The 25,938-nt window shown below is 42.9% G+C and overlaps 1 protein-coding gene across 3 annotated transcripts in view; it reads right to left on the bottom strand.

Annotated features, from left to right (window-relative positions):
* Positions 1-279: 279 nt before the first annotated feature.
* HSPBAP1 (HSPB1 associated protein 1) overlaps positions 280-25,938 on the bottom strand; it is an 832,376-nt gene continuing 806,717 nt past the window's right edge. For 2 of the 3 annotated variants that reach the window (XM_069224671.1, XM_069224672.1), the window contains exon 9: positions 280-2,353. In XM_069224671.1, coding sequence (XP_069080772.1) covers positions 1,835-2,353 — 519 coding nt within the window. In that variant the 3' untranslated portion in view covers positions 280-1,834. The remainder of the gene's footprint in view (positions 2,354-25,938) is intronic. The other variant, XM_069224670.1, reaches the window with a different exon arrangement.

Here is a 25,938-nt window from a genome sequence, read left to right as displayed (position 1 = left end):
TTCTCCTGATTGGATTTTGCTACTCTGGCATACAAATAGAATTCTTTGCGTCGAATTTTGAGAAAGTAACTTTTTAAGCGGAAGTAACCTGGTCACTTTATCTGACCCTAACGCCTTCCCGTATGACCCAAATGTGTGGCATTCCCTGCTCTAGCACGAGCAGATGACCACAAGTGGTTCTTTATGTTTTTAGGTGTTGTATCTACTTAAAAATGTGAAACTGAATACCTCTGGTTCTACTTATTGGATTGTTGTCATTCTGGTATCATTTAATTTATTAAAATGCACTTTCCTTTTCTTGTATAGTACTTTCACTTTATTACTGTACTGTTTGTGTACTGCATGTATAATTTACAATTTATCTCTAAGTTAAGCCACACTGCTTTATGCCAGGCTACAGGAGGGGGAAGCACAGGTTAATTTAGTGACGTTTGTGGTTCACTCCGACAAGGATTGTGGTTTGTTGCATGAGTGGAGCTTCCACACTCCTCAACCAATAACCTTATCTCTCACAAAGATGTTCAAGGACCATTGTGCTGTTGATCAGTCATATAAACAGAGAATACAGTGCAAAATATATACACTTTCTAGCTCCTGCGGTATAGTGTTACCAAAATGACACACATGTGCATCACAATCGATTTTGAATACACTCCCGTTTAGACTGGCATCTGTGAAATATTTTCTGGTGAACTGGGGCACTCAATTTAATATGAATACTATCGACATCACTAAGCTTATCCCTTTCAGCCATTACAATCCTCGCATTAGAAATTACTCTGGAGTCTTCCCCTCATTAATCCATGCAATTGCTACTTCCTGAATAATTTGACTGATATAGCCTAAAACCACCAAAACACTGCATTGATCAATTTTCTGAAGATCATTCTTTATACAATGCAAAATTCAATCTGGATGTATTATAATATAAAGTATTATGCGCTGATGTATTTGTAACAACATATGTGCCTCAGTAGTTTTATGGACTATGAGAATTTAGCCATTATAGAGGAACAATTCTGAGATTCCATTTAATTTATGGCCTTATTAAGAAAAAAACTTTTATTAATAAACTACTGTGAACATTTTAAATTCGTTTCCTGATTTGTAGGCTTGCAATGTATATTTTTTCAACCCATATCACTTTTCAGAAGTTCCTGATTTGGGGACAAACATAGTTGTTCCGTGGTTTATACCACACCCATAGAAGTCAAGAGATAGCTCTTTTGTTTCATACATTAGTGCACACATAAAAGCTGCACACATAGAAGGAAGAACTACATCTCTTCAATGCGTATTTTATTGTATCTATTCAATATCATCTGTTTAGGTAAGCATTTCTCAGCTTACCATCTTTTAGAGACAGAAATATTTCGTGCCCATAATTGACACGGGGGGAAGGAAAACAATTTCTATAGGTCTCATTTTTTTTTTGCACCAAAAGAAAAGAAACAATGCCTCTTAAACAAAAAAAAACACTTATTTCAAGGTCCTTTTTGAAAAATGTAGGTCCACTATATGTTACTTGGTAAATTTTTGGTCTGTTTTTGTAAACGTCTCATTTACATTCGGTGTAAGAACTTACTGAACGTGTGTCTACTCAATGCCATTGCATTAGGCAAAACACTTCTTGATCCTTCAAATATTGTCTCTTCTGGCATCAATGTTCGATTGTGCAACTTCTCACTACACTTATGGTTCAAGGTTAATTGAATACCTTTCACTTTCTTAAAAAAAATTACATCGAAAATAAAATGTCAGTTCAAACGAAATAATACTAAGAGTTACATTCCTAGTAATAGCTTTGTACAGAAAAAAAATCAAGAGTGTCTAGTTAGGAGCCTTGCCTTTCCAGCAAGAGACGAGCCATTAAACTAACTACTTGAGGATTAACCAAACAGTCAAGCACTTCATTTGTAGTTATGGCCCTTGGAGAATAACTAGGGGTTCCTTCAAAATCAGAGTTCTCTACCAGCACCATCTCTTCTGCAATTGATCCTGATGGTTTGTCTGTGTTATGCGATGTATCTTCTGCTGTTTTGGCGAGTTGACATACACATTTATTTTCAGAATCCAAACGTGGCAAAGCTGGAACAAGGTTTAATCCTGGAGACATTTTCAGCAGGTGACCCGGATCCAAAGTTGAACGATTGTGCTCCGCAGGTAAAGATGCACCGCCATCAATACAGTCGCCGCCACTCAGCTTCCTTTTCTTGATGGATAACTTCGGGATTGGCTCGTTACATGGCCTGTGTTGCTTGTCTTTTGTTTTGGCTCTTCCTCGATTTTCCATGCAAGCAGATACAGCTTGGTTTACAAAATGAAGATTGGTTGCATGTGATGTGACTTCAGCCTGGCGAAAATAAAATAGTGGAATCATTAATGCCTTTTTTCATCAGTTCTATAAGAAATAGAATTTACATTTACATGAACATCAGTGCGAAGTACAATTCAAAAGCAACTCATTTTGAAAGGTGAAATTAACCTTTTAGTTACTGGTAAATTGCATTACCCTTAGGATGGTCCTCCCCGTTCTAACCAGGGAGGTCACTCGCCTCCAAAAGGGATTGCCAAACCAATCAAAATAAGTAAAAACAAGCACGACATGTGCATAATAATCTGACCCACCCTGCTGACTTCTAGTTCATAACCAAGCAGATATAATCGTGTGACTAGAAAAGGGAGGGCGGGAAATTACTGGGGCCGGGAGAACAATCTTCCAGGTAATGAAGATTACTGGTATGTAAAAGGTTGATTTAATCGTTCAATATGAGTTGCCTTTGAATGGTACTTTGCAACTCCAATGTATGGTATTCCTCATCCGAGTACTAACTGGGATGAGCCAATGAAGCCAAAGCCAATGAAGACAGACAACTGTATGGTGTTCAACAAACTCTTATTGAGCAATTACTTCATTGCTGTCTTCAGCGTTGAAGCTCCATAGTTAACAGAATCTTGAAAAAATAATTGCAATCTATAATGTGACAGAAAAGTGTTAGGGGTCGCCCAAGTGGCCGCACTAAATATTTCCTCTAAGAACACACCCTCTGCCTCTGCCCAGGAGGCAGCCATGGCACGAGTTGATCTGGCTAAAACAGTAGTCGGACCCTATTCCCTAACCAAAGTATATGCTTAAATTATTGCTTGCTTAACCCATTTGCTGACTGTAGCCATAGCTGCTTTTTCCCTTATTAGAGAGCCAAAGGAAACAAAAATGGCAAAAAAAATTCTGAACTCTTTTGTTCAAATATATCACAAGACTCTCCTCACATCAAGGGCAGAAAGAACATTAGCTGAATTCTGAAAAACAGAAAGGGCAGTCTCCTGTGAGGTATGAAACCTGGAGAATACCGGAGGTTTGAATAGTGGATCAGACCTGAGTTCCACCCTACCCGGAAAAAAACTAAGATAGGGATAAAACACAACAAAAGATGAGAGATCCCCTAGCCTCCAAGCAGAAGTACAGGCAAACACAAAAAGCAGCCTTGGAGGAAATCCATGAAATATCAGCCTGGCCCATAGATTTAAAAGGTTCCCTTTGAAGCCCCTCCAAAACCAAAGATAAATCCCAAGAAGGAATTGGACAAACAACTTTAGGCCTTTGAAGTCCAAAAGATTTCAAGAGCTTATAGTCCAGGGACAAAATGCTCGATAGGTCACTTGACAGAGCTCTGCAAGACCGAATTACTGACCACTGAGCTGCCAAAGTGGAAGGGGATAGCTCCATTGGAAAAAACCCTTCCATGGGAAATTCAAGATTTTAAAAGGTTCACCATAAACAGGGTCTATATTGGATTTCTTACACGAGGATTAAAAATGGGCCCAATGCTTTGCATAGCACTTAAGAGTAGAGGGTTTCTTAGCCAAATGGATATCATGAGCCACCTACCTTGAACAACCTACATGTTGCAGGCCAGACCTTTTAATTCCCAAGTTTTCAACCTCAACTGACAGAACAGCTTTTGAGTTAACAATGGGACCCGAAGGAGAGTGTGATAAAGAGGTCATAGCAGATGGGGAAAAATTGCCAACTTTTCAGAAGAGGAAAGCACAGACGTCACACCTCCGTCGACTCCCAATGAATCGTCTAAAGAGGCTTCTGCAGGAAGGGAATGGGAGGGAAAGCATAAAGGGGCTACTGAGGTCTGGGGATTGATAAGCCATCCCTCCCCCAATCCTCCTGAGAGCAAAAGCAATCCAAGTTCGGAAGACGCAGATCATACGTTACATATTGGAAGGCTTACACACCAAGATGGAAATCTATTGATGAGGAGGGAAGATTCCGGCTAAGGAAGTCAGCCTGAAGGTTGTCTTTCCCAGAATGTACGTCGACTCCTAAAGACAACAGATTGGTGTCCGCCCATGCAAATATCTGGTTAGCCAAAATGATGAGAGATGGAGCCCTCGTTCCTCTCTGTCTGTTGATGTAGGACTTGGTGACTTGATTGCCTGTCCTGGCCATCATAGGAATATTTACCAGGATGGAAGTGAAGAACTGAAGACTGGCTATCACTGAGAATTCCCTCCAGTTTAAAGTGCTCTGACTTAATAAATTGAGACCATTTACCCTGAGCCTCTTGATCCTCCAAAGTAGCTCCCCAACACCAGTGACTCACTTCTGTAGTATGAATCTGCGGAAGTGGATCCAATATGTAAATCTCTTTCTGCAGATTCTCCATGGTTACCCACCACTTAAGATCTTGAGATATTATCAAACCCAGATTCCAGACTCCGGGATTGATCATTTCCTGACTTTGGGGACCAGTAAGAAAGGACATGCAAAAACAGAGGCTTGAGATGATAGCAAGATCATGGGACTGCAGCTAAGCAAGGGGTCTTGAGTCCTTGAATCCTTAGCCATTAATGAGCCATGAGCTGATTTTAACTGAAGCAATTGCTGGAGGAGAGTTGAAACTTTAGTCATTTTTGCTCTGAAAGAAAAGTTCTTACTTGTACAGTGGCCAGTATGGCCCCTATGAAGACCTTTTGGCAAGTCAGAAGGTGTGATTTTTCCCGGTTGAGAAGAAAGCCCAAAGACTCCAGAGTGGAGCAGATCAGGGTTGCATGTTCCTCTGCTTTGGGAAAAGAAAATTGCAACAATTAATTAATCATCCAGAAACGATTATAACTGAACACCCAACATATGAAGATGAGCCACCACAGGAGCAAGTACCTTGGTGAAGATTATTGAAGATGTAGAAAGACTAAAGAGAAGAACTGCAAATTGAAAATGAAAGTTGCCCACTACAAATCGAAGAAACCTCTGAGATTTCTGGTGAATGGGAACATTGTATGCATCCTTCAACTCTAGAATCACCAGAAAGTCCCCTTACAATATTAACATAATTAGAAGCTGAAGAGAGACCATCTTGAATAAGAGACCGGTTATAAACTAGTTCAAACCCTTCAGATCCAGAATAAGACAGACAGGTCCACCGGCTTTTAACACTAAAAAGAAAATTGAGTTGAATCCTAGTCCTTGTTCGCACTCTGGGACTAGACAAATTACCCTTTTCTGTTGTAGAGCAGGAATCCCTTTAAGCATTGGTTGTCTTTTCAAGATGTCACTGGAAAAGGGAGTCTGATGGAAATTAGGTTCAGGAGGAAGTTGAAAGTCTATCGCCTGGCCATTATGCACAATCTCTAGCACTAATTTGTCCCTTCTGCGCTTCTGTAATTTGTCTAAAAAAAGAGTGCTATTCTTCCTTCCATGATAGACGGTGACTGTCATTGCTTCTGAGACTAAAGCTGCTGTTGTGGCCAGGATTGTCCTCCCTCCGCAGCTCTCCAACCCCTGAGCCAGGCCTCGAAAGGGATGTTTGTCTGAAATGCCTGGGCTGTCTTCTTTTGAACTGAAGAATTATTTGGTTGAAAAGATTTGAAGGGTTGCAGAATTTCCCTTTTCTTTGCTGCTTTTTTCACCAGTTTGTCTAGCTAGGAGGAAAACAACTTATCTCCTGGAAAATGACACTGAAGAACCAGATCCTCCTGGGACTGCTCCAATTTACACATGTTCAACAATAGAAGGTATCAAGCTGCAATAGATTTATCAGAAGACATAGCCAATGACCACAAAAAAAACAGACGGAAACATCCATCAAGAATGAAGAACGGAGTTCCATGTGTGCCAAGTTCTCCGTCAGATCCTTTTGTTCTTGAAGTCAATCATAACACAGTTAAAATTCCTTCAACAGGGTTTGAGTTGTAAAAATGCATAGGTTGCAGCTTGTAAAGAAAAATTAGATGCCACATAGGACCACTTGATAGAACCCTTTATCCTTTTACCTGTGGCGTCTGACAAAGAGGCCCCTTCTGACGTTAAGAGGACAATGATGACATGCTAGCCAAAACAGTATAGACCTTTGACATTTGCAGGACCTTGTCCATAAAGTTTTTATCAATTTCCGTCCACTCTAAGAAAAGAGATTCAATCAACCCATGTATATGAAGGTCATCTGGTACTGGGCATTTATACTGTGAAAAAAACTCATCAGAGGGCGACATCTTCTCAGGAACATAAATAAAGCACTTCTCTAATGAGCTTAAGCAACTCCTAGAGTTGAGCTTCCTGTACATATTTCCCTTTGGTTGAGGGCTCAGAGACATCCTCGTCATCAGGTAACCTATTTTGATGTTAAGTAGCTCATTGGGATAAAGGAGAATGGGCTGCCTCATCAATTAAAGCCTGTAAATCAGACAGAAACTTCGACAAGCTCCTCTTCCCCAGCTGGGAGCTGGTGGGACATACTGGGTCCTGGCTCCATTTCTACAAACAGTGACGATAGGCTAGAAGCACCCACATCTTTTTTTTTTAATTTTTTTTACAGAAGGTTGCCTAGTAACTCAAATCTTGTGATACACGATACCAGAGAAAAAGCTCCCTGTGATGCATGCCTGCCGCATAGCAGTCGCAGAGCGGACACCATTGTGGCGGTGTACACATGTACACATGTCTCAGCAACCGGTACACCGCATGGATTGCCCCAGCAACAGCTCCGAGCCAAAGCTATCACACCTGGGCAGGGTGAGGAGAACAATCCACAAGGCACCATACATGGCCGCTAAAGGTGACCGCAGAGGAGACTTGCCTGAAAATGAAGAATTCTCCTCAATGCAAAAGTAATACGTCAGGAGGCTAGAACAAATAATAGGAAGTGAGTGGGGTGGGAGGGATTATTATACATGCATCATATTTTTACCTATTCTGATTGGCTTAGCGATCCCTGTTGGATTTGGGGTGACCTCCATGGTCAGTACAGGGAACGAGAAGGACTGTACAGGGAGGGTGCTGGGGGGGTAAAGCATTTTGTGCTTTAGTATAGGTCTTCAAAAGTTATTTTAACTCTTCTTAGTTTAGTTTTTATGTTTACAAGAGGTGGTGCATTCTTTTGCTCTACTTGTCCTTGGGGTGTGACTGCAGTTTAAACATAATTTTAGGTTGAAATTATTTTAAGTTGTACACTAGAGAGGTGTATTTAGAGGGGAGATATGGTGCACCAAGGAAATTTCTCAACGTAATTTAAACACTATCCAAACTGTATGCAACAGTGCAATACTATGGGGAATACACCCCAACCCCAAATGCTGACTGTGAAGACAGTCAGACTGCCTATGTACATGCTGTGGCACCCGTTGACCTAGAGTAAGCTGCCTAATGTAAGGGCTCCTATTTTATTAATGAGTATACCACTTTACATGTGCAAAAACACTCACTTACTTGAATTAATAATTATTTTGATATACACATAATAGACATGTCAAAAGATCTTGAATTCTTATTTTTTAGGTATCCAGTTTAATATTCACTCCCACAATCAAAATGCCCCTTTCATGTCAATGTTATAATAACACAAGTCCAATTCCATCAGTCCATCTCCTTCCAAATGAACTGGATATATCAGAGTTGTTCCATCAGATTCCAAAGTCCATTTAATTTGACCTCAATTGTTCCCGTAATCCTGATCAATACCTAAAGTTCAAGTAAAAATCCATAATGAATCAAAAAAGTCCAAGTTCTTTATAACGACCTCACAGCCAACACGTGTTTCGTCACTTGACTTCCTCAGGGCTGGAATTTAGTCGCTTCTCTTAATTTGTGATTCTAGAACCCAAGAGCCATTAAAGAGACATTAAGTATAATAATAATGAATTCATTAACGGATACGTAGAACCTTGGTGCCAACGTGAAAGCCCATCTCCAAGTGGGATTTCGTGAATAGATTAGTAACAAATGACCCAGATCACTCTGAGAGTATTCCAATATTAATTTGTACAAGCACCCAATATGTGACTACCCTTGTCATGCACTAGAAGTCACCTTATTAAACCGTGGAAAGAAAAGACGATATACATGCACTCAAAATATCTTTGTGATAAAAGACCACACAAAAGAGAAGAGAATTAGAATTAACAGTTAAATGAATTATAACCCATTTGTTGTCTCAATACAAATAAGCAGACCAGTGCCCCCTAGATAGTCAAACCTAACCCCGGGAATAAAAGCCCGGTCTAAAGTTACCTCAAAGTATTCCAAAATACAGGCTAAGTAAAGTTTCAAATGACTAACACTTCCGTTGTCACAGTTAGTCTATAGCTGTTCTTTCCACTCGGCCCATATATAAATCACCAAAGATTATTCTGTAACAAAATTTTTTTTATAAACCTTCTTTAATTTACCCATCGTTAACAGACTCCTGATAGTGTATTAATTCAGCAGATAATAATTAAATTCACAACTCCTCAACCACTAAGATAAATTTAACAACCGCGGTCATAAATGGGCTTCCTGTTGCCCTATTACTGCCTAAGTAATTCTAGTAACCCCTCGGTTGTTTGTACCTTCTCAAAAAACCTCTGACATGTACTTCGAGCTGTCCTGCTACGATGCCGCCTCTGAATTTGCTTGCCGCTTTTCTCGTTCCCCAATAAAGAACAGAAACGCCGGTCACACACCGGTATCGTTCCTCATAAGTTGTTACCAAACAAACATGTAACCGCCGTGTTCGGCGTTTCCCTCATCTACTCATAAAGACTCCGCCTACATCGAAACAGTAAAAGGGCCATTCTCCTGGTATTTCGCTAGACATAGAAAAAAGACTACAACAGCAAAACTGCCCATTTAAACACTACTCCAACAGGATGAAATATGGATTATTACACCATCATTTCATAATTGTAAAGGATAATACCTCCCTCTCCTTTACAACCGGAAAATTATAAATAAATTAATGACAGTATCCTATAAGACCCCTGGTATGAATTATATATCCATTCAATCAAATGTTAAAATAAGACAATACATTAATATAACACCGCCCACCTATTTGTACTATGACAACAAAGTTGTTAATTAAAGTTATAAAAATTAATTAGTATAAAACTAAAACGTGAAAAGTACATAGTATAATAGTAAAGTATATATGGATAACTATAGAAGAAAAAAAGAAAGAAAAGTGTTAGGAACTGATCCATATTATCACTTGTGTTATTATAACATTGACATGAAAGGGGCATTTTGATTGTGGGAGTGAATATTAAACTAGATACCTAAAAAATAAGAATTCAAGATCTTTTGACATGTCTATTATGTGTATATCAAAATAATTATTAATTCAAGTAAGTGAGTGTTTTTGCACATGTAAAGTGGTATACTCATTAATAAAATAGGAGTCCTTACATTAGGGAGCTTACTCTAGGTCAACGGGTGCCACAGCACGTACATATGAAATTATTTTAAGCCCTATTGGTGGAAAAGCCCAATATCTTTCCATTCCTTAACTTTGTCTCAACTCGACTCAGTCAAAAACTGGCACTGCGCAATGTTAATATCGAACAGTTACAGTCTTGAGGTCTGACTAATAAAGCAAGAGGACCATAGGAAAGGCACAGGTCCTTGCAGGGCTTTACATTCTGTATATCACAGTCCCGTAAAATAACAGTATACTTGCTCGCAGTCTCAGGGGGAACTAGTCTTAAGAACGCTTTAATTAATTTAAGATGACCTTTCACAATAGTTATTAGAATTACAGCTTAGATCATTCAAAGTCTGGCTTGGACTACCTAAGGAAGTGGCTTCTTGAATGGCTTCTTCATAGTCAGAAGAGGATTTATGTTGAAGGCCTTTGAAAAAAGCCTGTTTAGCATCACTATAAATGGCACTCGACAGTGGGAGCTGCCAGGAGGGAGAAGTGGTGGGGCAGCATGGGGGACAATAATTATAATTTAAATAAAACTTACCTGCCGGTCCTGCAGCCTGCTGCCTCAGTGCTTTTCCCGATCACAGGCTTCCAGACCAATCTGCGCCAATCCAGACACTGATCTCATGTTGGCAATACTATTACCCAGCATGAGAGCAATGCTGTGATTGGATGAAGCGGGCTGCTTCACGTTCCCAGAGGGAATAGGAGCCTCTGGAGACATATAAGTGTGCATGATGGTTTGGCCTTCCTAAGACAGCTGGACAAACCGTCATGCGCACTTGCAGTGTCCACCACTGCAAGTGTCCTCCATGCTTGCCTTGGCCCCGCCCCCCAGACTCGGCTTGGCACCGGCCATGTAAGATAAAATGATAATAAAGCTGCTTTATCAACTTCTTATTTTACATGTTTTTATGCTGCTGAGGCAGTGAGGTGTTGCCACTTTGCTTGGACGCAGCAACAGCCGCAGGCACTCAACACTACCAATCCCTGGCACATCACCACAAATTATAAATACCAAAATCAAGGAGAAAAGCACTTAAGTTCAATGATAGAGCAAATTAATATAAGCCCTTAATAACTTGTAATAAAGGCCAATGTGCCAGAGAGATTCTTATCAAGCAGTGGTGTTTGCCGCATCATCGAAAAGAGTTCATAAAATTTCCGTTGTAGAAAAATAATCTTTCTGCATACGTCCAAAAACATTAAAAGTGTCTAAAATCATCTCAGCCCAGCAAGCCAACACGTTTTGTTTATGTACGAAATTTCATCAGGATTCCACATAGAGCTGCTCGTAATTATTATACCAGTGTAGGTCATTCAAAGTAAATCAAATTAAGCTGATTCATGATCCCATGCTCACATTGGTATATTGAGGATGCCAAATGTAAAAGGAGATTTAATAAGTGTAATTTGTATTGTCAAGCCGTATGTCCAGAGTCTGTAAAAAAGCTGTATTTAACTTTCAAGGTCAATCGACAGACCAAAGTCTAATATATGCCTCAAATTCCAACAGACCTGCAAACATTGCAACAATGTGACACCTCACACTGGTAGCACCCTAAATATGGTGATGTAATAGAGAGTATTTCTAGATTTGTTTTCAAATGGCTACCACCTCATTACGCCTCACACATACTTTGAAGCATCAGCCAAGCAGACATGTGATCAGGATTCCCACCTCCTATTCACTGACCCACTCTTCATAGCCCTGGTCATCCAAATGGTCTCTCCTTCAGATAACACACTAATGCAATAGCTAAATGCCTCAGCCTGAGCGATCGCCTTCAATCGAACTGGAAATACTGGTGTTTTTATTATAAATTGCCAGCATCCTTCACTAATGATGACAATGATAGCAAACAGTAACATGCCGCAATGGGAGGAGGTAATTTCATCCTGTGTCTCTTAATGAGCTGGCTGTACCAATGAACAATTTACTTACCTTTGGTAATACTCTTTCCCTTAATGACAGGCTTTTACAGATTTGGTTGAGGAATGCCTGGCTGCTGAGATGATGTCAACAACTTGGGGGGAGGGATGTAGGGGGGATCAAAGGCACTCAACTGTCTTTGCTCAATCTCCAAGCAAGGAGGTAGAGGTTGTGCAGGTTCGGATGCAGAACCCTGCCCTGCTGCGACAGGAAGTACTCCTGAAGCAATAGTCTGATCGGAGGACAGATGCTTATGCCCAGGAGCTCAGAATACCATACCCTCCATGCCCAATCCAGGGCCACTTGGATGACCTGGAACCCGTCATTCCTGATCTTCTTCAGATGTCAGGATGAGAGAGGCAGGGAAGACATACAGGAGTCCCAAGTTCCAAATTACAGGGAAAGCATCTACAAGTGAGAGATGAGTTGGAAAGTCCAAAGTATAAAAGTGCTGACATTGCATATTCTCTGCAGAGGCAAAACGACTGAATCAGGGTTCTCCGTGCTCACAGTACAGAACCTGCACAACTTCTGAAAGTAACTGCCATTGGCAGTCATCTAGACAGCAACGCCTTAGTTCATCCGCTTAGGCGTTCAGGGAACCTGACGGGCGGTGCCTCACCAGAAAAAATCCATGGTAATCTAGCCACATTCAGAGACAAACACCCTTCAACACCAAAAAGATGGCTTGCAGCTCCAGAAGGTTGATGCAGAGCTAGGCCAGATACCAGACACTTCTATTCTCCACCTCTTTCAGATGGCCTGCTCAACTTATAAGCAAAACATCAGTCACAGCTGGGAGCTCTAGGCTTGGGTATGCAGAAGGGTGTGCCAGTGGCAAACTTTCTGCAGTTTCCTCTGAATCAGGGTCCTATCAGAAAGATCCCCCTTTATGCTGCTCCCACTAGGACTTCCAACCTCACTGCAGAGCCTGCATATGCCATCTGGCGTATCTGACCAGCAGGATGCAGAGGGCATCCTCATTGAGATCCAGAACAAAGGTTGAAACATACGGATCATAGACCTAATGTCTTGGACTCTCTAATCCAGAAGAAAGGTGCAAAAATGCATTGTGTCCAGAATGGCTCAGATGAAAGTGAGCGTTCGGGAAAGGAGTCAGGTATGACTTTGACACGGTCATAGTGAATGCTAAAAATGTGAGGAGGTTTACTGTAGTCTGGAGATAGGTGACTGCCTGGGGCGAGATCGCCTTCAACAGCCAGTTGTCGATGTAGGTGAAGACTGGAACCCCCAACTTCTGAAGATGTGTCGCAAACACCACAGCACATCTTCAGCGGATGAAGGTTAACACTCAAAGGGTGCTGCTAAGGCCAAAATGCTCCTGGCTCCCCTGTGAACTACAGGAAGCACATGTGGATCTGAAGAACAGGGATAAGGAAATAGGCTTTCTCAAGGTTCTACATCACCATCAGGTTTCGTGGGCCAACGACAGACAAGACCTTGGAGAGTGTGAGCATCTTGAATTTATCCTTCTATAGGAAGGCGTTGAGAGAACAGAGATCCAATATAGGATGAATGCCACCGTATTTCTTCTGCACTAGGAAGTGGCAGCCATAACAGCCATGGCCCACTGCTGGTGTCAACACCCCCTCTTTGGATTTTTTGCCCAAAAGAGCTGCACTTTCTGCTGCAACAAGGACACATCAGTCAGCAGTTCTGGGGATGGTGGAAGTTGCTGCAGGGTCTCGAGGAATAGTATGAAGTAACCCAACAACACAATTTGCAGGACCCATTTGTTCACAATTATCGCTTGCCACCTTTGCAGAAAATGTTGGATCCTGCCTCTGACAGAGCGATTGTGTGCAGACAATAGAACGCTAAAGAGTTTTGGGGACTGAGGGAGCTGGAGAAGCAGGAGTCTGGACTGCATGCCACCTTTATTGTCCAAGTTGTCTTTGGTTGCTGTGGACACAATCAAGAAAAGACTGGGGGGAGTGCTGCTCTAGTTGGAGATGCTGGTGATACTGAAAGCCCCTACTGTGACACCAGAGGGGGGTGAAACTGATACTGCAGCTGTGTCCTTGCTATCTTAGAAGCGCTTCATGGCCAAATATGCTTTGTCCATGTGAGGATTTGGGTGTACTATATGGTATGGTTGGGAAGCCCACTGTGCAGTACACTCGCAAATTCCATCTTGGGTCCAGTCAGGTACTTTTACTTAACCTTAAGATAATCCCTGGGTAGCTGTGGTTGGAAGCAATAAGACTTAACAAAGAAACAATGTGTAAAGCATTTAACAGCACCAAACAACAGAATAACAAAGTCATACAACAATAAAGAAACAGGACACCAATTTACAAAAATAGATTATGTTTTTATGAAATTATCAAAACCTTAAGAATCAAAATCCACTGAGGTGTTACAGGGATACAGTTTTTGAAAGCAATAAAGAACATTTATATCGATCGCAAACAGGCATTGGCCAACAAAAAGATTATAAACGTTTGAAAAGTGTGTATAAGTTACTTAGACAACTATGGTCCGCATTGAGCGACGAACTCCAGCAGGACAGAGGTCTAGGGGGCCAGAAACAACACTCTGGATCTTGCTCTAAAAACACTCTGGTGGCCAGGAAACTGTCCAAACTTTACATGATGACCGCAAACGAGATCAATGGAGTAGTCCTGATGCAGAGGGATGGAGGCTTAAAGATGCTCAAGGATGCTCCTGATGCTGTGCAGTTCACAGTGGTGAAGTCCGGTCGAATCCTCGGTCCACAGGTAAGTGGGGGCGACTATGTCCATGGATCCCGGGGTCCCAAGAAGTCCTCTTTGCGGGGTTCCAAGGGCTGCTGATGTAGACCTTGCGCTTCTGCAACACACGTCATGGTGCAAATTTCTGGTGGAGGCTGGTGTCCCTCCTGGACAACAAATCCATTCACAACCAACACTCAAGTGCGAAGCAGACACGGGTGCACCTTTTGGCTCCAAATTGTACTTGTGGGTGCCCAGCATCCGTACCGTCAAAACCTCTGTGGTGGCAACCAGGGATCCAGCTTTTGCTCTTTCAGCTTTAGTGTTTAGGGAGGTCAGTCAACTGACTCTTGGAGTCTCTGCTTCAAACTGGGGCCTGGAATCAGCTTTTCCCCAAGCCAGGTATGCAGAACAGGGTCCCATTTCTGCTAGCACAAAATACAGGAAGTGCAGTCGCTCTACGTGCATTTCCAACGGGTTCAAAGTGGTCTTCTTCTCGTCCTTCTCCCAAGTCCAGTGAGTACTTAGGGTCAATGTGCCAGTGGTGCCCTATTTATCCCAGGAAAGTGTCCTGAGGGGATCACTCAGTCACTAGCCAATGGGCTACTCGGTCGCTTCCGACCTAGTGATGAAGTTCCTGTGATGTGTGCCTTTTGGCTATCTGAGAAACCCACATTCTTGTCCCCTTCAAGATGGCACAACTCTTCCTCTGTCATGAGGAGCAAGGAAGTCCACCTTAGAGGTATGGCTAACTGAGGGCAGCATGCCCATGGTAAAACCAGTTTGTGGGCAAGTTTACCCTTTCTGGCTCTGTCTCCAGGCTGTCTGCAGTAACAAAAGGCATCCTGCTCAGAGGTGTTGGCCGGACGGCCCATCAAAGTCAGCTTCCGCTTTGAAGCACGCCTCTGGGCTAACCCCTGAGTGGCCATCCTGGCAGGGGTGGTGGCATCTCGCTGCTGCAGCACTGTCTTTATTGCTGAGCCTGGGTGTCATTCACACATCTTCCTGGGCAGTCAGAAGGCTTTCATGTGTGTATGCCTTTGTGAGGCTGCTGGACAAGCCATCAGGTCGCATTGAATGCCACGAGTAATTTGATACCATACATGGCCCAGTTTGGTAGTCTCAGTCAAACGTAAGCTGGATGGGAATGCCACCCAGCAACTCTTTCTTAGACAATTTGGAAGTGATGCTGTTAAGACACATTGAAAAACATATGTCTTACTTAACAAAATACAGATCCCTGCCATGGGACTCTATAGGCCTTCCTTAGGGGAGACTTACAAATAAAGGTAAGGGATAGGGTGCTTTTGCCATTGGTTTAAATGGCATAAATCAAACTGGCAGTAAGAACACTGTTCTTCCAGTCTGCAGTGGCAGGCTGGGAGCCATTTTGTGCCTTGTCACATGAAGGGTGGCACAAACAGTGCTGCAGTCCTGAGTGGACACTTCGTCTTACATGCCTTCTGTAGCATATACTAGGGACTTATAAGTAAGTTTGGTCATGCCAATTGGGTGTACCCAATTCGACATGTAATGTGTGTGGGGTTAAAACACTGGCACTGAGGTCTGGTTAGCAGGCTCACAAGTTGAAAAACCATCAGCAAGTAGTCCAAAAGGGGGCACAATGTGGGGGGAACCGGGAGAAAACCTGCTTTTTTAAAGGCCCCAAAAGACCGTAACTGTCAAATGGCCGAACCATAAGGCTTGCCTAAATGTCCTATGAAAATCCAGCTGAATGCAGCCAGGCACGTGCCTGGGAAGGGCCATTATGGTGCCTATCCCTCACCTGAGTGAGTCGTTGTGTTCAACTGGCAGTGGATGTGAACGTGGCTGCATCACCATTGTCCTGCCTAGCATGTGAAAGGATAGCAAGGGCTTTCTCTGGAGCCAAGGGTTAAACCTGGCCCAATGAGACCCATAAAGAATAAGAGTAGCGGCACAGAAGCCAGCTGATGCTAACAGAACAAAGAACCAAGCTTGTGGAAGAAAAACATTTTTCCAAAGGGCTCTAATCGGTTTAATCCTCTGTTCAGGGGAGTAGTGAAGAACTAATTTGGGTAGATTTTGGCAGCCGAGGCCTGTGCCCCTAGGCATGGTGATAAATGAGTAAATCTGAATTACCTGGAGCAGGCCAATGACGTCTGGCAATCATTCGATTGACAGTGGGGCCTCAACAGAGTTTTTCAGGACCACAAAAGTGTGTCTGTAAAGACCTCATTAAAAGGAAACATTGCTCAGAACTCAATTGGCCGGCTGAAGCATCACTGTCAAAACACTGGTCTTCACTTTCTGTGCAAGGAGTCAAAGATCTAAGACCAGTGCTGCCCACTGCTGCCCTCTGCATGACCATGGCAAAGGAGGCACGTTCTTCCAAGGCAGGACCCGAAGGCGAAACTAAGCCAGTGTCTGTGGAGATATTCAGGCCAGAGGCATCCTAGAGGCCCTCATGCCAGTTGTCCTCCTTATATGTTTGTGCAAGTTCATCCGCAACCTTGAAGCTACAGCTGTCAGAGTCTGTGCCAAACAATTTGTGTAGGACATGAGCCCTGCTGAAGGGAAAAAGCACACCAACAGAGTCAGGTTGGCTTAACAGCTTCAACACAGCCAAACTCAAGTGCGGCCTTGGTTGAGGTTGGGGCAGCACCTTCTTGGACAGGACTACAGGTTGACCATCCTCACCCAGAATTGATGGCGTCCGCATCATTGGGTTGTAGTCCTGCATGGGTCATGCCATGAGAGAGGAGATCTAGCACACAGGTCAGTCCGGACCATGAAGTAAACCCAGAGGGATCAGCTGGTAACAAGGGCAAACCACCTGCAGAGTCCCAGGTCGGATGCCTCTGCGCTCCTTGGGGCACACATGCGCACCAGAGAGAACCAATAACGTGCCATAGAGACTTGAGGAGCTCCTCAATCTGTTGAGGATTTGCTGATGGCCCCAGAAATTCCAGTTGTTTCATAATGAGGGGTGGAATCGACTGAAAAGGAACTTCAGGATTGAGTCCTCAAGGCATGATGACTCTGTTGCACCTTCTCAGGAGATCGAGAATGATGGAATAGGGAGAGTCCAGTTTGGACTTTTGCATTTTTTTGGCCTTACTCTAGGATTTAGATTGCCATCTGTCGCAGGACCAGCCTTGGAACAGGACTGTAACTTGGCATTAATCATCCACCAGTCATGACATGAAGCCTTGCAGTCTTTCGTGACAAAGAGCTTTGCTTCTTAATGGCCTTGGGATACACCAAGGCACAATCTTTAATAATTTTCTTTCTTAATTCGGTTTCAAACAAAATAAAACCAAAAAAGATAATAATAAAAAGCAAAAATTCTTCAATTTAACAGCACCAGATAAAATTCGTGTCACACAGAGACAAGTGCACTCATCAAATGATAACTATAAATACAGCAAAGCAGGTCTCACCTGATTAGTGCTAACCAGCCACTAACGGGGATATAAAAATTTCTGCAGGCATTTATAAAAAATGCAAGACAGAACAAAATGTTAAATTTACAGAGTAGGGACAAAATCACATATACACCGTGTCAGAACCCCTTTCGGGGAGCCATGGAGCACGCAGGGTCTACCTGGCCCAACCGTGGTGGGTGAGGCCTTTTACTCCTGATATCCCAGGACCCAACCTACTATGGATTTTGAGCAACTGGGCCATGTAACCCTTCAAGACTTGACTCTCAATGATCGCTGTGGATGAGTAGCCAAAGGCTCCCTTGAGGAGGAATGTACAGATACAGAAAGTGAACATGACTCGTAACTCCAAGTGCACAACAATAAATCAATGCCAAGTCTAATACTTACTTTTATAAGTAAAAAAGTATTTCATTTTTAACTATACACATTCAAAAGAACAATGACATTCATGAGCAATAACACAGTTCCCTGGAGGTCAGGGCTCTAATAGTTGTCAAGCAGTTCCATGTCCCACCCTCTTCCCTAAAACGTGGTCGGCATTATTACCTGTTTACTGATGGCCCCCATCCAGTAAGTGCTCACTAAAAGGCAAGAGTTCCCTTTTGACTCTTTAGCAATTAGTCAAACGTCTTTATGGTGCCACAGCACCAGTAGCAGCAGGTCTCCCAAGGCCCCACAGTTCCAATGTTCGTGGGAGCTCACGGGTCCTGATCCTGTTCAATGAAGTCAGGCTGCCCATGGTACACACAACAGCACCCGGAGGGCACAGGCTGTCTCCCATGAGAAAGTCTGGAAATGTGGTTACTGGCAGCCATTCTGGCATATGGGGTTCCTGTGGTACTCTCTGATGAAGTGCAGAATCCTTCGGTACATTCACCCTCACCATGATGGCATATGGCGTCACTGATTAAGGCAGTAACAAGCCTCGACGATCTGGCAACATAGTTCAACAATGGCTCTTTCCTGCACAGGACTCAAAACACAGCTCAGGCGTCCCTCTCCTGGCATACAGGGGTTGCTGGATCACTTCTGCACAAGGGCAACAACCCGATTGGTGCACTGAGGCACCCTCACTCTTCATTCAGGGACTCCTCTTGGTAGGGCTCCACACTAGATGTCACTCCCTCTACCACTCTCCTCTTCCTTATAGGTCACACTGGTCTAGGCAAGCAGGCAGGCGCTGCTGCTCGGGGCTCAATGACAGGGGATCTTGATTTCCATGGGGGATACCCCCTTGACCAGCAGGGAGTCCAGAAGGCCTTTGACCAAGTCTTGCAGAGCTTCCCCTTCTCACAAAGTCCGTCTGGCTGAGTGGCAGAAGACAAATTTTGCGGTCTCAACCCCCTCTTCTTGTAGTTGTTTTCCAGACACCAAATGTGATTTAGGGTCCAAGTCTTTGAGTTTTTGCACTGGGGTGCTACTTCTTCAGCCCTCCCTCCTTCCTGAGATGCGTCCAGACCCCTTCCTTGTGATCCATCCCTGAATCATAGAGCACCCTTCTGAAGTGAAAAGGGGGAGTCTCCTCCTTTGGTCCAGTGTGTGTCCCACCCAGTTCACAGGCCTGCAGCAATTCAGAAATGTGTCTGGGAAATTCCTCTACTCCTCTTGTCTTTACCAGACAGGCCTGGGCTTCCCAAAATGTATGTACCGTATGTACCATGTATGTACCAGTTTGGGTACACTTGCACTCAGTTCACATGTTGGGACATGTTGAATGAATGAAAGGAAAGTACTTATAAAGCACACTGTCACTCAAAGCAGAGCATCCTGGAGCTAGCTCAGACACAGACATCACCACCCACTGCGGTGCCTTGTAAAAAGAATCAGGAGAGAGAACTGTAGTATTGTAAACTTATTGTTACTGTACACTTATTGTTATTTTAGATAATTCTTGTTAAGCACTATGTATATTCTCTTGTTGTTTTTGAAACACTCATTCTTGGGAGCAAGACAGTTCTAAGAACTTAGAATGTGGAATGGGAGCTTGTAGTTAGGTTCCTGGTGGGGCAGTTGACTAGGAACGTCTTGCTGACAGGATGAGGCTTCTTTACTCTGAACCTATTCTTCAATAAACTTGTTGTGACAAGGAAAGGAACGGTGTACTTCATTACCTCAAGAACCCTAAGAGAAAACAAATTAAACAATTACACAGTTCATCTGGGGCGAAAAACAGCTATGCTTTTAGACATTTCTTAAAAGCTGCTTCATTATTCATGAATCTGAGAGAACCATCAACATATGGATGGGAGTTTGTAATAAATTAGCAACAGAAGATCTAAGAGCCCTTTGAATTCTGTAATTAACAAAAGTGTCTGATAGATATTTGGGGCCATTTAAATGGAAAGACCTGAAGACCAAGACCAAGGATGGTTGGGATGGAAATTTTCTCTGCATGGTAAAGACATATACCACTGCCCTGTGTGCCCAACTGCACACCTTTCGCCAGGCCCAAAACTTTCTTTTTTAATAAGTAAAAGACACCCCTAGGGTAAGCCCTGATCCCTAAGGGTAGGACCTGAACGGCCCAGAGTACAGGGTGCAGATTATGTAAAAGATGGATATGCACTTTTTAAGTACACGCCCTGATAGTGGAAAAACTCTTAAATTCGTTTTTCACTACTGCAAGGCCTACCTCTCCCGAATGATAGCATTGGGGCTACCTTTTTAGATTTATTAGGTGATAACTTCCACATGAGAATGGGTTACCTGTACATGTTTGGTGTCTTTGGAATTGTAACGAAAACCCCTCTTTAATGGTAAAGTTGGATTTTAAATTACAATTCTGAAAATGGGACTTTTAGAAAGTTGGCATTTTCCAACTTTAGCCACTTAGTGCCTGTAGCCTGTCTCAGGGTCACATGGCTAGGTGTAGTAGGCAGCGGGTTTTTGTGTATTGTTCCCAGACAGCCACATAGGCTAGAAGGCTTAGTTGTGCCTGGATGAGCCTTCACTGGTAGGATGGGCAGGCGGAGCTGGGCAAAGTCCCACTTTTCCATGAATAGGCCATGTCCTGACTTCACACAAAAAAGCATGACCCCTGTAGTTATTCTGGAGCCAAGAGCCTTTTGTCATTCATAAAGGAATCCTCTAGAAGCATCTCCCACTTCAGAGAGGGCACCCGGTATTAACTTTGGACCTCAGACACCAACTCTTTGATTACGTCTGGACCTATGAGGACTGCTCTGATGCCCAAGGACTGTTGCTGCTGCACCAGAACCCTTCTGTTGCAAGCTGCCCTGCAGAAACCAGCCTGCTTGTGTGTCTTAGGACTCCAAGTTCTCCAAGGGTTAGTCAGCTGGCCTCCTGTTCTCAAGCAACAGGGACACAACAGGCTCCTCTGCACCAATTATTTTCAATGCAGGACCACGCACTGTCTCGACAGCTTTGCGGCTTGATACAGCTCAACCAATCTCGATGCCGACAACTGGCCCAGCACCCTGCAGCTCCTAGTAGCTCTGAAGCAGGAAAATGCATCATCTCAGCTGAACTTGTTAGTGTTGGCCTTAGGACTCTATACACTTTACCACTGCTAACTAGTGTTAAAGTGTGTGTGATCTCTCCTTTAAACATAGTAAAATTAGCCTACACCCAATTGGCACAATGAATTTACTTGTAAGGCCTTGGTAAACTGGTACTACATGTATTCAGGGCCTGTAATGAAATGCTACTTGTGGGACTGCAGCACTCAGTGTGACACCCACTTAAGAAGACTTTTAAACATATCTAAGGTCTGCTAATGCAGCCTGTATTTACAGTTTTTACTGCCATTTTGACCTGTAAAAATAAACCTTTTGCCAGACCTATACCTTCCTTTGTAGTATGTAAAAATCACCTCTAGGGTAGGCCCTAACAGCCCATAGGGAAGGGTGCAGTGTATGTAAAAAGTTGGACAAGTACTTTTAACTTTTACATGTTCTGGTACTGAAAAACTCTTAAATTTGTTTTTCACTATTGCAAGGCCTGCCTTTTCCATAGCATAACATTGGGTTGACTGATTACATTTAATTAGTGGTTACGTTCAATTAGGAGCATGTTGGAATATCAAGTTTGGTGTCTAAAGAATTTATAATTTAAAACCCTCTTTAATGGTAAAGTCATATTTGAAGTCTAAAAATGCCACTTTTAGAAAGTTTGCATTTTCTTGACCCAACCATTTGGTGCCTGCAGCCTGTATCCTGGGTCACATGATTAGGTATAGCTGGCATTTGGTCCTTCTGTATTGCTCCCAGACAGTGGGAATAGGTATTGGCAGGATGGGCCATCTCCGGCTTGATGAGGGGGAGTAGCTGTAACAAACCACATTTGCACATGACAAAGGCTCTGCCCAGCACACTAACGAAGGATTTTCACACTAGTCATTTGTGACCTCTGCTAAACTGGGGCCAGGGCAGGGAGGCAGACAATTCCAAAAACCTCTGGTGGTGGAAACCTCCAAAACCTTTTTCTCCTTCAAAGTGGGTACCAAGTATAAATTATGGACCATGAGACCCAATCCTTCAGTACACCTCTGGACCGGTGGAAGACTCAGAAAAACTGCTGTGCTGCTCTGCAAGAAGGACTGCTACTCTGCTGCCCTGCTGACTGAGTGAAAAGGGCTGGACATGTATTTTGAACCCAGGACTACCAGAGTGACTCCAAGGGCTTTTTGCCTCAGGGACAGAAAAGAATCCAATCACCTGGAATCTGCTGTGAGGCCTACCCCCAAGTGGTGCCAACTCAGTCCTTGACCCTTGACAGTGGGCCAGGAGGTTCTCTGCCAGCCCAGGTGTGGTCCTATAGGAAGAACCAATGCAGCATAACACATTTCCTTGCAGCACTGCTTCAGAAACAACAGGCGCGTCACATCTCGGACACCAAACCTCGCATCACATCCTAAAGTTTTATCAAAACTGCTGCTGCAAGACACATCCTCAATACAGACCTTTGCATTGCAAGCCCCATGTTGATGGCATCCTCAGCGATGACGTAGGACTATGCATTGCAGCCCTGCAGTTTCCTCAGAACCACTGCTGCACGATGCAACCTTGACATGGGATCTTGCAACGCTCTGCAAACCAGGATTTAAGGTACTTTGTCAGAAGGCCTAACTTGGTCCCTGCACCTAGCCCACACTCCACCATGGTCGGGCAGGCTGAACTTGTAACTTTGTCCCAGTCTGGTGCGACCAGATAACGAAAGTTGGCACTTTGTGCTTCTAGGCACTATTTTCACTTAAATCTTTAAAACTGCATAGCCCCTGGTTCTACTAATTGGGTTTTTGTCTACTTTTTCAAATTGGTGTAGAATTTTTCTTGTGTTGCCTTTTTCACTTTATTACTGTGTGAAGTGCTCTATGAACACTTTATACATTGCATCTAAGTTAAACATGACTGCTTTGTGCCAAACTACCTGAGGGTTAAGCATTTGTTATTTTGGAGTTTGCTTGGGACTTCAGCCTGACAGAAACTGTGGTTGCTGCTTTAGTAGGGTTTTACGCCCCTGAACCAGTCACACAATTTAAAACGTTAAATCAGCTTGAACCCTATAAAAACTTCATTGTAATATAAATGTGTGAATACATCAAAGCCCTACCAGCTCACGATACTCAAACTAAAAAGTTATAGTTCTGATTTGGAAATAGTGAGAGCATCACCTTGCCTAAACAGTTGTTACTTTGCTTAATCTGTCATTTGCCTATCTATGCAAGGCAGATAAAGAAATCATTGAATATCATGAAGTGATCATTATGCTGCGTAAAGAATTATCTGCATCATTTAGTTTTTATCGGAAAGCTTTCTTTTGTTTATTTTAAACTGTAGCAGGCTATGAAAACACACCAGTCACAGATTCTGCTGGGCTAAGCTTTATGTACATCTCACCATGATAGTCTTCTATAAGCAACCTTGATAAAGTTAGTCATTTCAAACTGTTTCAATGAATGTTTAAGACCTTTATTTTTAATCTATTTGAAACTAACAAGTTACTTACCTTCAGTAATTATCTTTCTAGAGCATACTCATTCTACTTGCAGATTCCTCACATCTTAAATCGGCTCAAGGTTGAGAGTGGACCTGGAATTTGGAAGGAGCTCTCTTGCTCCAATAGGTGGCCCCTCAGCTTTGTCTCAGCTCTGGGCTCCACCCTGGACATGACTTCACAGACTTGTATAGAGCAAGACTGTGGTGCACTAATGACTGTTCCACACATTTTTTTCCACTCCCTTAGAGGCAGAGATGAGGCTGGCAAGATTGACAGAAATTGCAGTGTACCAGGACTAACTTGAGAACTTGTTAGCAGTTGCATGAACACTCCTCATGTCGTGGAAGTGAGCAGGATGGGAAAGGAATCTGCAGGTCGATCAAGTATACACCATAAAGATTGGCACCTAAGGTAAATTACTTGTTTTTCTAATGGATACTTCTACTTGCAGATTCTTCAGCTCTTGACTCAATACCCAGGCAGTACCACCAAGGGGATGGGTCTGAGGAGATGTTCAAATCAGAAAGTCCTGCAACACAAATCTGGCAAAATGACTACCCCTGAGGACTTCAGAGTCAGTGCAAAATTACCACCCCATAGGATGTGAGAGCCAGGGTAATAATTCACAGTGATGGAAGCCCACACTGCAGCCCTGCAGGCGTCTAGGACAAGAACGTACTGGACAATGCTGAAAAGTGGCCTTCACCATGGTGGAATTGACCCTGATGCGCTCAGGATGCTCATTCTTGGCAAGTTCATAAAAGAATGTGAAGTGCAGCACAATCAAGTGTAAAATGCTCAGCTCCTAAATTGCTTTGCCATGCTTGAAACCAGCATAGCCAAGAAAAAGCTTATCATCAATCTAGTACTGGCCAGTTCTCCCAGTGTTCAAAGTGAAGGCCCTGTGAGGATCTACCCTGTGCAGTCTCTTCCTCTCTTTGATGGAATGAGGAGGGGGCTAAAATGTAAATGGAGTGATGCACTGACCTATGTGAAATGGAGTAACTACTTTTGCCAAAAAAGAAGTTTTGGTCCTAAGTACCAGTTTGACTGGGAGAAAAAGGAGAACTACTAGATAAAGGTTGAAAATCACTGACACACTGAGCTGAGGTAATGGTAGTTGGGAACCGATGTCCTGGTGTACAAAGCCATTTTGAGGTCACAATGAATGAGATTTGTAAAATCAAAGGGCTCACAATAGTGAAGTGAATATTTGTTATGTAGTAAACTCATTTTGAAATTTATTAACAGGTTACTGAATCACTAAATGGGATTTCAAATCCATAACAAATCGGTATTTGGAAAGGGTGTGTTCAGGAGGTCCCTTCCAAATAACTATTTGATGAGGGATGTATCAATGTTTTGCAATCATAATCCGGTCATAAAACATGCAGTCCAACTTCCTTTAAGGACAGAGACAAGGTAGTCTGATGACCCAGCTCAAAGGATACACAAAAGTCAGGATGCAGAAAATTATGCTTTGCTTTCTGGCTTGGACACCACAACAATATTGGCAGAGTTTTTAGCACCAGGGTTGTGCTTAGAAGGTGTACCTGGATGAGGTCAACCATGTTTTCAGGACATGTTCAATTACCCTTCATGGACATGCCTTTTAATGGCTTCAGATTGTTTGATGAGAAGGCTGATTCTGTGCACAAACTTTTAAAGAAAGTCAAGCTAGAGCATGATCCTTTGGGTTCTTTTCTCTTACCACGCAGTCTGACCAACTGTACAGAAAATGTTGGCCCTACACCAGGGGGCTATCTTACAGAAAACCTCAGCCTGCCCAACCTGTAGAGCAGCAGCAGAACTAGAGCCTGAACTACAACTCCATATTGCAGCTGCAAAGCCTGCGATTTGAAAAATCGCAGGGTTTATGATCGCAATTTTATTTTTATTTTTTTAAATGTGCTATATCAATTTTGCAGTTTGTTAATTGAATCGCATAATGGGTTTAGAAAGGCATAATGAATTGCTATTTAAAAGGGGCTTATTTAGAGCGTGCCTTCTAAATAGTGATTAGTTATGGTATGTAACAATGTTGTGCAACCATAATCTATAAAAATGATCAATTCCTGTGTTGGGATGGTAACACATTCGCAAACAAGGGATGGGGAGGAGACTTTTGCACCTATGTGAATGTCAAAAAAAGAGTTTGCTGTTCCTTTAGAGAAAATACTATAAAAAAGTATTACTTTATTTAAAGGTGA

Source organism: Pleurodeles waltl, chromosome 3_1 (assembly GCF_031143425.1).
Source record: "Pleurodeles waltl isolate 20211129_DDA chromosome 3_1, aPleWal1.hap1.20221129, whole genome shotgun sequence".
Lineage (NCBI taxonomy): Eukaryota > Metazoa > Chordata > Amphibia > Caudata > Salamandridae > Pleurodeles > Pleurodeles waltl.
The sequence above is the reverse complement of the archived record's forward strand: the minus strand, read 5'-3'. Positions and strand labels throughout refer to the sequence as shown.